General features: G+C 49.7%; 1 protein-coding gene across 2 annotated transcripts in view; it reads right to left on the bottom strand.

Moving 5' to 3' along the window:
• SKI (SKI proto-oncogene) overlaps positions 1-12,412 on the bottom strand; it is an 87,479-nt gene extending 75,067 nt beyond the window's left edge. The window contains exons 1-2 of one of the 2 annotated variants that reach the window (XM_021281789.2): positions 11,236-12,410; positions 10,196-11,117 (exon numbers count right to left, since the gene is read on the bottom strand). In XM_021281789.2, the coding sequence (XP_021137464.2) occupies positions 10,196-11,107 (912 nt within the window). In that variant the 5' untranslated portion in view covers positions 11,108-11,117; positions 11,236-12,410. Of the gene's footprint in view, positions 1-10,195 lie in introns of both variants that reach the window. The other variant, XM_065037400.1, reaches the window with a different exon arrangement.
• Between the last annotated feature and the right edge of the window lie 407 nt (positions 12,413-12,819).

The following is a 12,819-nucleotide window of genomic DNA, read 5'->3' on the forward strand; positions in this document are numbered from 1 at the left end:
TACACGAAAGCTGCACTAGGGTAAACCTACTGAAATAGAATCGAGTTAATCAGTAAGAGAAAAGTGCACTAATAAATTAGACCAGCTAACGAGGGCAAATCTGGTAAGTTTTTAGAAGCCTAAGTTATAAATTTGTACGTGTGTTAGTAAAGCTGCTCCTATAGCTACACTTGAACTGACAAAGCTTTACAAACTAAACCAAAATCAAGGGAGACAAAGCAAACATCGCCATTTTTTCTTAGTAATTGCCGTCTTGTTGGCTCATTTTGGTTTTTAAAGACTGGACTGTTGTCTGGGCCATGGAGTTAGAAACTGCGGTCACAAAACCCAGAGTGGTCACCCTGGGCCACCCCAACCGGCACCTGGTGAGACACGAAACGGTAATCTGGCGGAAACCAACCTCGATCTGGCGGAAACCAACCTCGATCTGGCGGAAAGGTGACCCCACAGCTGGTGCTCCGGGCCCTCCTGCTCGGCCGGGGCAGTTCACGTGTCACACAACCAGGAATCAGAGACGTAACATTTTTCATCCTGAGCACTGAGCTGCTAAACTCTAAAATAGAGCGAAGCGTGAAGATCTGTACAAATGCAAATGTCCCAAATGCCAAGACTAACTCTTCTGAAGCCTAATTCAACTCTTTCATTTCTTAGCTGCGGGCCGTTTACTGCCACTCCTCTTTTCCACCCAAACAAAAGAGGAAAGGGACGACTCAAAGCAACTTGAATTTCAAGCTAAAGCCACAAAGCACTGAATGCCTGATCTTTAATATTAAACAGGTGTGCAGATGATATTCATTCTGAAAAAAAATCTGCAAAAAGACCAAATTTACTCAAAAGACACATGGATAAATTAATGCTATAAATAATGATGCAAGTCATATGGTAAATAGAAGCAAACAGTAGTTACAGCACTGCCAACTCCCTCCAGCCCTTTTCCCCTCCATATCACTGTTTCTTCTTCCTTTGTAGCCACATGCTATATATTTTAAATATAAAATTATACAATAAAAATACAGTTTAATTTTGTTCCTTCAGAATTTCTTAGTATTATTCACAGAGTCTGCGCTGTGGAATCAACGGGGCTAAAGGAGGATAAAATGCATCAGTTATGAAAAGATCTTCACATGTTTCTAGAAATCAAGTCTTTTAGCAAGGAGCTCCCCGTGTGCTGGGGGGCCAAGGCTCCGCACACCCACCAGCGGCTGTAACAGAGCACTGGACGCTCCGCTCCCGGCACCGGCCACTCGTGAGCATCATCCAAAGGCGATTCGGCTTCACCAGTTTTGCACAAACCTACACCGCTGCGGCAAAAATGGGCAAGAAGCCAAACAAAATGAAGTCTGTGGATATAGTAGTGCAAGGACACATTGTATGGCGTGTTTCTTATTAGTGAATGAACGGGAACAAAGAAATGCCAATAATGGAGCTAACGCTGCAGCCTGGGCTGCCCTGAATCCGAGTTATTCTCGCAGCAGCTCCGCACCACTCTAAATACATTTCTTTCAAAGGAATATTTCTAAATCATACCAGCATGGGTGAGATAATTCACACCCACTGAGTAAACTGAAACTGCTAGTGGGGAGTTAAGAATGGAGAGGAGGTTGGCTTTTTCTTCCTTGAATGACACTCCATTATCTTTCAGCTCAGACAAGTTTTTCAGCTGTGGAATGATGGTACTTTAGAAAAGCACGCTTACCACACAATTCCATGAGAAGTTCTTAATAACAAAAGCGTAAATCTGAAATCCATCACATCAACAAAGGTTACTGAAATCGGACCACAATGCAGCTTAATATCGCCTGTTTTCTGCCTTTCTAGCCCATTGCTCTCTCCAAAAGCACAGAGCACTCATGCAGATATGCATTAAAAATCCTGCAGCCCCTCCCCAGGGTGCTGGGTCTGCTCAGGCCCCAAGGATCGGAGCCTGTAACACAGGGAGCGCGGGCAGGGGAGGGGAGCGAGCGACACCGTAAAACTCCAGGACACGACACTGAAAAGATACGAAACGGTTCTTCACCCAACCCTAACAGATGTTGTCCAGTTAAGGACGCAAATAAATCACGCTGTGCAACGCGAGTCAGAAAACACACACACAAAAGCTTTCTAAACACATTTCAGTTTAAACTTGCATAACTCTCCTAGTGGAGAAATCATCTTCAACTTATGTAATCCTTAGAAAGAGACATTATTACATACAATTCTGCGCCACTAAGCAGCAAGGCAGACTCATCTCTAGCAAAGAGGTGCACCCACACACCAGTCACTACCTGGGCGTGGAGGAACCGGGGGGCGCGGGAGCGGCGCGAAGAGCCGGGGCCAGAGCTGCGGCCAGAACCGCCCGACACTCCATGGCCCGTCTGCTCCTTCAATGCCCTTACTCAACGTGTCAGACAGACATTACACAAACCGGCTGCTGAAAAGGGTTGAGAAACCACGGAGCAATCCAAGTCAATGACCTTATTCAATAAAATGATATCGTTGACTGAAGAGAGGATGAAGAACAAAGCAGAGGAGTACACATCTTCGGAACGTATCACCCAAATCTTCCCCCAAATCTTCCGTAGGAAGAGACAAGCGCTAGGCTATTTTAACATCGCTGCTGCCTTTCTGTCCTTAAAGCCTGAGCGATCCTTGTGCTTCCAGCGCAACCGATTCTCGTACCAAACAGAAACAGCTTCGATTTAAGAAAAAAAGACCCAACAGAAAACCAAACAGAAGTCACGTTTTCTACAAAGCATGTGCAAAGGTAACCGTACATAAATCAACAAACAAAGCCAGAAACCAAGTTACCGATTAGCCCCTTTGCTCTTTATCTCCAGTATTCAGAACGACGCTGCAATTTTTCCAAAACATACAATCTCTATCCTCGTGTACGTTTTCCGTGACTTTTTAAATAAGACTGTTAGAACAAGCAAAGACTTCTTAACACGAGTAAGGGTAGCAGGACCTGCCTCATTTAACAGCAAACGTGACTACGCAGCTTATCAGGTTGTTTTAATGGGCATCCACTGCTTGGAGAAGCCAAATTCTACGTGGTGGCAACCAAACCATGGCTGGAGCCAGGAGAGCTCGGCTCCATGCACGAACGCCCGTCGGCTTCCAGAACAGCTCTGGCCATGAAACACTGACGGGATTCAATTCCTATCAATGGTTTTGTTACCGCATCCAATCAAAAGTCAGAACGCAACGAGCTGAGTGCAGAGGGGCCAGTGTCCATCAGCCGGCGGGTTTGCCCAAGAGCGACAAAATAAGCGCACTCCAAGAACCGCACCTGACACAATTCTGAGGCCAAATTTACAGTCCCTTGAATTTGCATCAGAATAAAAAGGCTGGCCCTTATCCCAGCTCTGGATGCACTTCCTCATCAGGAAAAAAATTAAAAACTGACAAATCCTAAGTACAGGGAGAAAAAAATCTCACCCTGGTAGGTATCTACCGCAACCTTAAAACCCAACCTTGCATACAGTGACCAGAAACTACAGCCCCGTTCAGTGAGATCTGCCAGGATCAGAGCACCAACCACCTCTGAAATCAAAACCGCATTAGGGAGCAGAATGAAAACACGGCAAGCAGCAGAACCACGGGTTCTGCTCCCAGCTTGAGCACAGTCCTGGAAGTGACAGGTAAGGCCACAAACGAGCGAAGCCACCTTGTCCTGACACGGGCGTACTGTGGTTCAGGACGCGTCCCTCCGCTCCACGGCGGCCGGGACTGCAGCCAGCGCGCAGGAAGGGGCTGATCCACGGACAACTCTTCTGTGGTTTGTGGGCGAGCTGGTTCCAATTACTGCGCCGGCTGATTGCTCGAGTGAGAACTGCAGAACCAGCCCCAGAGCCCCAGACCTTCCCATCACCCTCGGACACTCCGCAAGATACGGGAACAGGTGATTTTGGTCATTATCTGAGTTTGAGTCTCTACGCTGCCCATGAAACGTAAAGCACATCCAAGACTAGCCAAGCTGTAAATGAGGAAGGTAGGGAGCGGAGCACACCTGTGCAGGGCAAACTTGCTTCTCCATCATTATTTTCCAAAAACATATACTGACTGTATTAGAGACTGGGAGAGTGGAACAGCATTAAAAACAGCGGTGCAGATTTATTAATGCGTATTACCCAGATTCAGAAAACATATGCAAACAAATTAGGTATTATCTAATAAATGTGTCAAACCACACATGCTATAATTGAGAATTTTAAAACAAAACATGCTATATTACTACATTTTAAAGTAATGCTTCCTGTACTTGAAGATCAATTTGAATTAAGTGCTCCATGGCCACTCAGCTAAAATAGATTAGCCTAGTAACTGGCAGCGTTCTATCGACAGATTCTCTGCAATTCAGTCCAAGTTACTTTTGTCTAAACTCTAATTTCTTTCCAAGAACTATTGGATTCAGAGTAACTGTGCCATGACGGTTCTCGCTAAACAACAAGTGTCAAGTTCAAAGTTCACTTAAAAAAACCCTGTAAGAATTAAAAAGTTTTCCAGGTCTAAACACTGCACACACTGAGACACAATTGTCTGTGTGACGGCAAAGCAGCCCGGCCAGCCGAGCCAGCAGCTATCACCAGTAACACCAGTGACAGCCAGCCCACTCCTTACTGCGGCCAGCACCATCTGACCCCTGAGCTTCGGCAAAATAATCTTGCTAATAGACAAAAATAAGAGTTTTCAAGAATGGACAAGGCATCTCTTGAGATACCCAAATCTCGCTTGTAGCCCCCCAGCCCCCCCTCTTGCAGCAGTGCTGAGAATCAAGGAAGGTGCCGATAAGGTACAAGCGGGTGCCGGAGCTCTACCCGCTGCGTTGTCTGGACACGCTCTGAGCAGCCTCGCACAGACGCCTCCAGACGCTTTTACAACACCGCTCCGAACGCGCCTCCCCGCAAGGGAACACACGCCCTCCTGGTCAGCGCGCTGATAACCACCGGCAGCTCCTGGCACAGCCACCAGGTGTGGGGCTGCTCACACAGCCAAAAGTAAACCCTGTTTACACGCACCTTCAAAGCGCGCTACTGTTTGGGCAGAACATACGCCCAAGCCCGAAACCACAGAAATGGAGAGGCAAGCGAGACAGCCCAGACAATGAAGGGAGAGGCAGATGTTTAAATATTTTCGGCAGTGATTTTCAAAAGAATAGATTGCACATAATTCCCTCCCTAATTCAAGAGGACTGAATTCAGGAGCTATTCTGGGGCGAGAGAGCCATAGTTGACTCAACACCATTAGATCATTATTTGCCGCATATTCTTTCTCTAACACACATGCACGTACCTGCTTCTTTGTTCTCGATCTACAACATCTGTAAAACTGTCTGCACGCTTGGGAAAAAATGCTGATGTCTGCTTAAACCCCGACACCTCCTCAGGTACACAGCACTTCGTTTTAGCGTGATACTGTTTTTGAAGTTCAACTTTTAAGCTGTAAAAGGATTCTGAACTTAACTACTGCCCCAAGACTTCAACAGCTTTGTTTTGAGGACTTCAAAATTTTTACTGGAGGATCTTCAATGTAATTATTGAATGTCAGATAAGAGAACAAATGACTTCATTGCTCGACGGAAAAAACAACTGAACCCTCAGTTCTTAGGCAAAATTTCCTAAGAGTATTTGTCAAGCCGGTTTGTATGAAAAATAGTGAGACCACCCAACGGTTTGAACACCATTGCCTGTGAAGAAAATCAGAATGTCTCTGCTATACCTACATACATACAATTAACAAATCAAGATTACTATTGCCAGGAGGCAGGACTTTAGGACACAGAAAAAGATCCACGTTCTAGCTCCACTATCATAGCGTTTCAGTGATCATCAAGCGCCGCACTTAAAGCCCCCAGCTGCCCCACGGCTCAGCCTGCACCGCGCTCGGCCGCTGGCAGCAATTTCTGTTCTTTGATTTGGCTGCACACTTGACCTGGCTAAACCTCCCTCCAGCCGAGACGCTGCGTGTTGCGGCAGCGCCGGGCTGGTCGGCATTGTGAAATGCAGTGGGAGGCCTTACGTGCTGGTTTGTGTGTCAGTACCCAGAACGCTGCTCCTGGCTCCCAGCTACTTCATAGAAGTGCTGCCGGGACTGGAACCGTGGGAACGCGCTGGCGCGCGTGGGAGCGCTCACACGCGTGTGCGGGGCCTCGTCACACGCAGCTCTGCTGGAAGCACACAGGTAGGAAATACGAGAGCACTGCCAAACGTTGCTTGGTTCAATATTTTTTAAAAAGGGTTCAAAGGAGACAGAGTTGAACCCACCCTCCACTACTGGAAACAGCAACCAAAGGAACCTCCAGGGCGGGTTTCTGAACTCATTCAACCCCAGTGGAGACACGCGGATGTGCAGAAAGCAGAGAGCTGTCACGCAGGGCTGCTGACACACACCAAGGCCGGACCCACACTCAACATGCACCGGCTGTCCAGCTCAAGGAAAAGGCTTTGGCACTGCCGATGGATTTCTAGGACCCTGTTCTGCAACCTATCAGGTTATTCACATTGTAAATTTCTAGAAATATCCTGGAATATAATGGTTGTGCTCCACGCCAGTCATGGTGGATGAAGTGAGAGACAGGTAGGGCAACAGGACACCCACTCGGGTAAAGCCGCGTTGGCGCATGGTGACTCTGAAAGACCAGAGAGAAAACAAAGCAGAATAAAAACAAACGCACGAGCACGCGAGAAGGTGGAAAACCCAGTGGAGGATATAAACAAAGGGAAATGGAGGAGTTATCATATGGCTCAAAAAAGAGCTTTGGGAAGTGGCAAGAAGATGAAGGAGCTTACGGGAGGTCAATCATTCACCCAAGGATGAAGGAGGATTAAAAATCAAAATTTTAGAAGAGGGTTGAGGAAAGGGGCTGAGGCCTCTAGGGCTTCTGCTCTAGTGGGGTGCAGCCATCACAACTCCCTTGGGGTTTTGGTCGGGAAGCTTTGCTAACTTCATACAGATAGAGACAAAAGCTTCTTCCAAAAGCAGCAAGGAGGCAACACGCACCTTGTCCAGCCAACCAGCCAATACATCTGCACGTATATAACCACCTCTCGATATAGACCGATAGATGTGCACAGTGGGTACTTGATGCATAGAGAAATACGTTATGGGAATGAAGTATCTAGGTAAATCTGTGCCTTGTAGCAATGCTTTAAAATCACATGAAGGAAAAAAGAGACAGGAAAAAAGGCAGTTTTGCCAGTATGCTGAGTCTGCAGCGGGGGCCTGTGCCAACCCAGCGCCTCCATTGGAGTCAGACCCTTAAAAGGCAGAGCTGTGCTGGCAGAAATGCTGCTACCTCACCACATCAACCTCACGAAGGCACAAAAAGGTCAAAAAACTCACCGATTCTTAAACAGCCACCGACTGGTCACACGCACCCCACGCCCCCAACATCCTAACAGAGCCTCTGGGAAAACAACACAGCCATGCGCACACACGGAAATAAATAAATGGGGCGACTGATAAAAGCCCACTCTTGAAAGCAGAAGACCAAATCTCTGACGCCGCAGACTACAGCACACAACACACGCCAACACCTCTGCGCAGAACAGAACAAAGCCACGCAGAGATCTACTTCAAAAAGGAAGCCCACCACAAAGACACATGTGCGTCGCCCTTTCATCCACAGACACACACCAACCCACGCAGACTGACAGCAATTAACACCAATACACAGACACCGACCGTCCTTTCCTGGCCTTACCAGGCATCTAAACTTTACTCCAATGCTACTTGCCCCTGGCCACAATCTACCAACCTCAGAGCCTGATTAAATCTCTCCGTAATTATCTGCACATATTGCTACAACACAAATGACCTTAGCATATGATATCCTTTGGCTAAGTCCAATGCAAAGAAACTTCCAAAACATGAAAGATAAGCATACAAAACTCTGCCAGCACTGTCGGGGGCTTCTCGAGACTGCAAAGCATTCACAGGAGACCCCTGACGACAGCTCAAAAGCCTTGAAATTCAAGCCCAGTTCTCCATGGGATGTATGACAAAGCGTTCTGTTTTCTCTGCCCCATCATCTGAGCACACACCGCTCTGTTCTTCCCCATCAAACTCCTTGTCACCTCCCAAACGAACCTATGCAGGAGACATACCGCTTTATGACGACGGAATTTGGGCTAAATTTGCTGAGAGATAGATGGCCATGGTTTTGGAGGGTGGGGGAAGAGCGCCTGCCACGGGCTGAACGAGACCCTATTAAAGGGTCACCAAAAAAGTCAAGCTAAGCCAAGATTTACTGATCTTTTCTTAGTCTCCACCTGCAACCTCACCTGGGGCGTTGGATAAATCACACAACTGATTAGGATGCCATAAAAACCTTGTAAGAAAAGGAAAGCGCACATCTCCTAACACTCATTTAATTAAACTCTGGAAATGACCGGGCTACGGAGACGTATGGAACGTGGAGATTTCTTAATTTTGCTTCCCAAACAAAGCCTGCCCTAGAAAATTCATTTCCCACCATGAAAAACGCCTCCACTTTGGAGCCGTATTCTCTCACAGACATCCATATACATCTCTCCCACCATTCCATCTTAGCACATGACTGACAGAGAATAGACAAGCCATTAAAAACACATCCACCTCCAACCACGGAGATAATGTGGCTCATTACAGCCCGGCTTTGTCACAGCTCCTGACACTCCAGCGGGAGGAGGAGGGGGGCGAGGACAAGGATGGAAATGGGGGCAAAGCACCAGACCTGGAGAGAACCTGCAACTTGAACCAGACTCTACTGCTCAACCAAAAAACAGCTTAACTAGGCGAGACTCTGCTGCTCAACCAAGACGCGGGTTAACTAGGCGAGACTCTGCTGCTCAACCAAGACGCGGGTTAACTAGGCGAGACTCTGCTGCTCAACCAAGACGCGGGTTAACTAGGCGAGACTCTGCTGCTCAACCAAGACGCGGGTTAACTAGGCCTCTCGGGCTGCTGGAGAAATCGCTGCACTGTTTGCACAGGATATTTTTAAAACCCTGGGTTTTGTCTGGGGATTTTTGTTGTATTTTTTATAAATCAAAGCTCTATTTAAGTCTGAGTATGTGCCTGCCCCTTTGAACAGGTATTGGGTAAGTTAAGAATTTTACTGAACATTCTCAATGGGCTTTAAATGTTGCTCCTCCTTTCGAGGTTTGTGCCATTGCCCCTCCATTCCAGACACATAAAGCCAAACAGAAGTTCAGTAATCTCCAACAGACCAGGCAGAATCCAACCAACAAACCTCTGGTACAAAACTCAACAGGGAAGAGCCAGCGTTAACCTTACACTGTGGGAAGCCAAGTGCTCATCCCCAGCTCATGGCACCATCACCAGCGGACACGCTGGGGCCTGGGGGCCGGTCCTCGGCCTGGTGGCACTGGTGCCAGGTGCCAAGGCAGCCTCCCACCCACACACCAGGGATCCTGGGATCTGAAGGCAGCTCAGACTGAAAGAAAAACAAAAGACACCTAAAAAACCAAAAATCAATGTGCTGCAGCTGGCTGGGCACGGCATGGCATGGCATGCCATAAGCTGCTGCAGCTGGCCCTAGACACATTAATTTACTGAATATATACATCATCTAATATACAAAAGCCTGTCTGGTGGGGAGAGTCAGGCTCCAGGGATACTCGAAAAGCAGGGACTTCTCCATCCACATTCCAGGCGCTTAATCTGAACACCAGTAACCTGCATTACCCTCTTAGCAGCTGCATTTTATTCCAAAACAGGCACTACGACAGTTTAGCCCCCATCTCCATCCCCGGTGCACACAGTCGAGGAGAAAATGGCACGTATGCATTCGCATCTGGAGCAACCAGCAACTGTTGTTTTTTTCTGGCTGCTTCTTTGCCTTGACCCCTAAGTGAAGCTCTTAAGACCAAAATCACACAGTTCCTGTAAAGTCCGGGGTAGCGTGATGGGTTTCGAAGATCAGATTCCATGAACAGCAAGATATACAAATACACATATACCATTTAACCCAACTTCAACTACTGTGTTCGGAACACAACTGGAGACAAAAAAAAAAGGTGCCATCTCAAACACTGCTCGTCTGTATTAACACACACGTGGTGAGAATTAAGAAGACGATTAGATTGCTAAATGACTCAAAGGAAAAGCAGCTGGTAACCAATCTGGTATATCAATGGCTGTTACTGAAATTATAGAAAATTCCTTTTCTTTCTCTCCCCCCACCCCCTTGAAAATTAAAGGCATCACTTACCCTGGGGGCTTTCCTCTTGTATTTGTTGTTATAATCAAATTTTTCTTTCATTTCATCTAAGAGCTGGCCCAGTCTAGCTTTCTCCTCTTTCCCAGTGTAATCCTGGCTGAGGAGGATATAGGATCTCCAGTTTGCAGAGTCAAAGCCCCAGTGGCAAGTCCTGTTTTCCAGAGATTTGTGAGAGTGGACCACAAATTTGTGAGGCGGGTACATGAGCCTGCAGTCCAAGCACTGGATGCAGGCTGCGCTGGGGTTACTGTAAAGCTCTGGCACCAAGAGTCCCTTACACTTCCCAAAGCACTCGTGATACACTTTGAAGCTCTTCTCTGTGAGCTCCAGCTCAATTGTGCTAGAGAATTCCTTCTTGCAGTGGGGAGGATAGGTGCCACCATAAAGCAAGGCGTTACAAAGCCTCTCAGCATCAGTTTTAGTGATGAGCCCGCAGGACGGAGCGGAGAAGGGCAGGATGCCCATGACTTTGAGGATTTCCAGCTGGTCAGCAGTGCATCTGGAGCAGTAAATATGTAGCTCATCACACACCGAATTAATCTGCTGCAGGGAGAAGTCCCTGAGCACCGAGTTCAGGATCTGGGGCAAGCAAAGCCGCTTTTCCCCACCCACCACGAAGCAGGAGATGGTTTCCCCTTCCAGGATGGTCTCGCACCTCTCTGTGGATCTGTCCGAGGGCATGAAGAAGGGACCGGGCATCACCGGAGGCGGCTGGATGGGGGGCAGATGCAGTACAGGTTCTGCTGGGTCTTTGCCATTGTCTTTCTTGTACATCTCCTGTGCCCATCGTGCTGAGAAAGCAGCAGGGCCACCCAGGGAGCTCATAGAGCTCAGATGAAACTGTTCCAAGGTCTTCTGCAGTCCTGGATGAGGCTGGAAGCTGCTTCTACTTACAGTCTCCATTTTTTAGTTTCTATTCCCAAAACAAACAACAAAAATCCCCAGTTATCTTCCACCCTGGTACAAATCCACTTAAGGGATTTTTTTTTTTTTTTAAAGAAAAAAAATATGACCAAAATAAATCAACCCACCCTTGTTTCCTTCTCCTTCCCACTCGGGTTGAACAATCCACTAACGAATAGGAAACAAATCCTTCAGCACGCGCCTCGCTTCTCTTCTTTCTTTTCTCTTGCTTCGTTCTAATTTCCAACCTTCCAAGTCCCCAGGCTGCCCCAGCGGAGCACTGAGTCACGGCCAAGAGAGGTCTGCATGGAGCACTCCCCCAGCCACCCGGCACCCCGAGCCCCCTCCCACACACACACACACACACTCACTCACTCACACGCCACCCACGGAAACACGAAGTCTGTGCCACGCTCCGAGCACCCGGGGCTCAAATGTGCTCTGGCGGCTGCTGCTTCGCTGCAGAAATCGCCCTCCTGTCCATATCCACCGAGAGGAAGGCGCGGGGGCGGCGAGGAAAAGCAGCAGGAGGAAGAAAGCTCGGGCTGTGCAAGGGAACGGCGCAGAAAAGGAAAAGGCCCAAATCTCTGGCACTTCCCAAGCGGCGCGGGGGCTCCGGCCGGGCGATCAGCGGGCTCCCTTCCCCCGCCTCCCGCAGCTCGGGCTGGGAGGACTCCTGGTCTCTCGGTTCGCCTTTCTTCCCTTATTCCTCTCGGTGTTCTCGGCGTGCCGTGGGGAGCCGCGGTACCAGAGCGCACATCCTCCCAGCTCCTCTTTCCAGCAGAGACTGAGAGTGCCTGAGAGCTGAGCTAATGCGGGCTGGCTCAGCCTCCTCCTCCTCCTCCTCCCCCCTCTGTTTGTTGGTGTCTGCCTCAGTCATTGAATCCCGGCCAAGAATGTGACCAACTCCCCAGGCCGAGCTCTTCCAGGAACAGCGCCCGTCCCCCTCCGCTCTGCGCGGAGCCGCGGCACAGGCGGGCGCGCGGGGAGGGAGCGCGGGAGGGAGGGTGAACTCCTGGGTTCACGGACCGCCGCGCCGCCAAGGAGGGGCGGTCGGGCGCCGGCTTGTTCCTCTTGCTTTCTGGACAGCGGGGAAACGCCGAAACGCGTCTGCCTCACGCACACCGCAAAAAAAACCCAAAGCCGTGTCCGTCGCAAAAGCAGCTTACAACGCCCAAGTTCAACTTTGAGCACACGCCCCCGCGAGCACAAACCGCGCGCGTACAAAGGCGACCGATGGCTGAAAACAGCACATCCTCGGATGCACAAAGTGGCGAGCGGCGCAGCCAATGCGGCCAGCGCCGCGTGCGCATGCGCGCCCCGCTCCCGACACACGTGTCGCTCGCTCAGCTCACGTGCGACGCCTGCGCGCGTTGAACACCTGGCGGGAGCGGGAGGCGCCACGGCGGCGCAGGTGTGCGCCAGGGCCTGAGCTCCGCGAGCCCTCGCTGAAGCAGCAACGCGGAATCAAGCCAAAAACCCCCCACAGTCGCCGCAAACGCGGGCGGGTCGGTGCCTGCGCTGCCGGCGCAGAGCCAGGGACGAGCGCCCTCTACCGGGCAGCAGGGAAACGGCGCCCGCCCATCGGCACCGCCCATCGGCACCGCCCATCGGCACCGCCCATCGGCACCGCCCATCGGCACCGCCCATCGGCACCGCCCATCGGCACCGCCCATCGGCACCGCCCATCGGCACCGCCCATCGGCACCGCC

This window comes from Columba livia, chromosome 21 (assembly GCF_036013475.1).
Source record: "Columba livia isolate bColLiv1 breed racing homer chromosome 21, bColLiv1.pat.W.v2, whole genome shotgun sequence".
NCBI lineage: Eukaryota > Metazoa > Chordata > Aves > Columbiformes > Columbidae > Columba > Columba livia.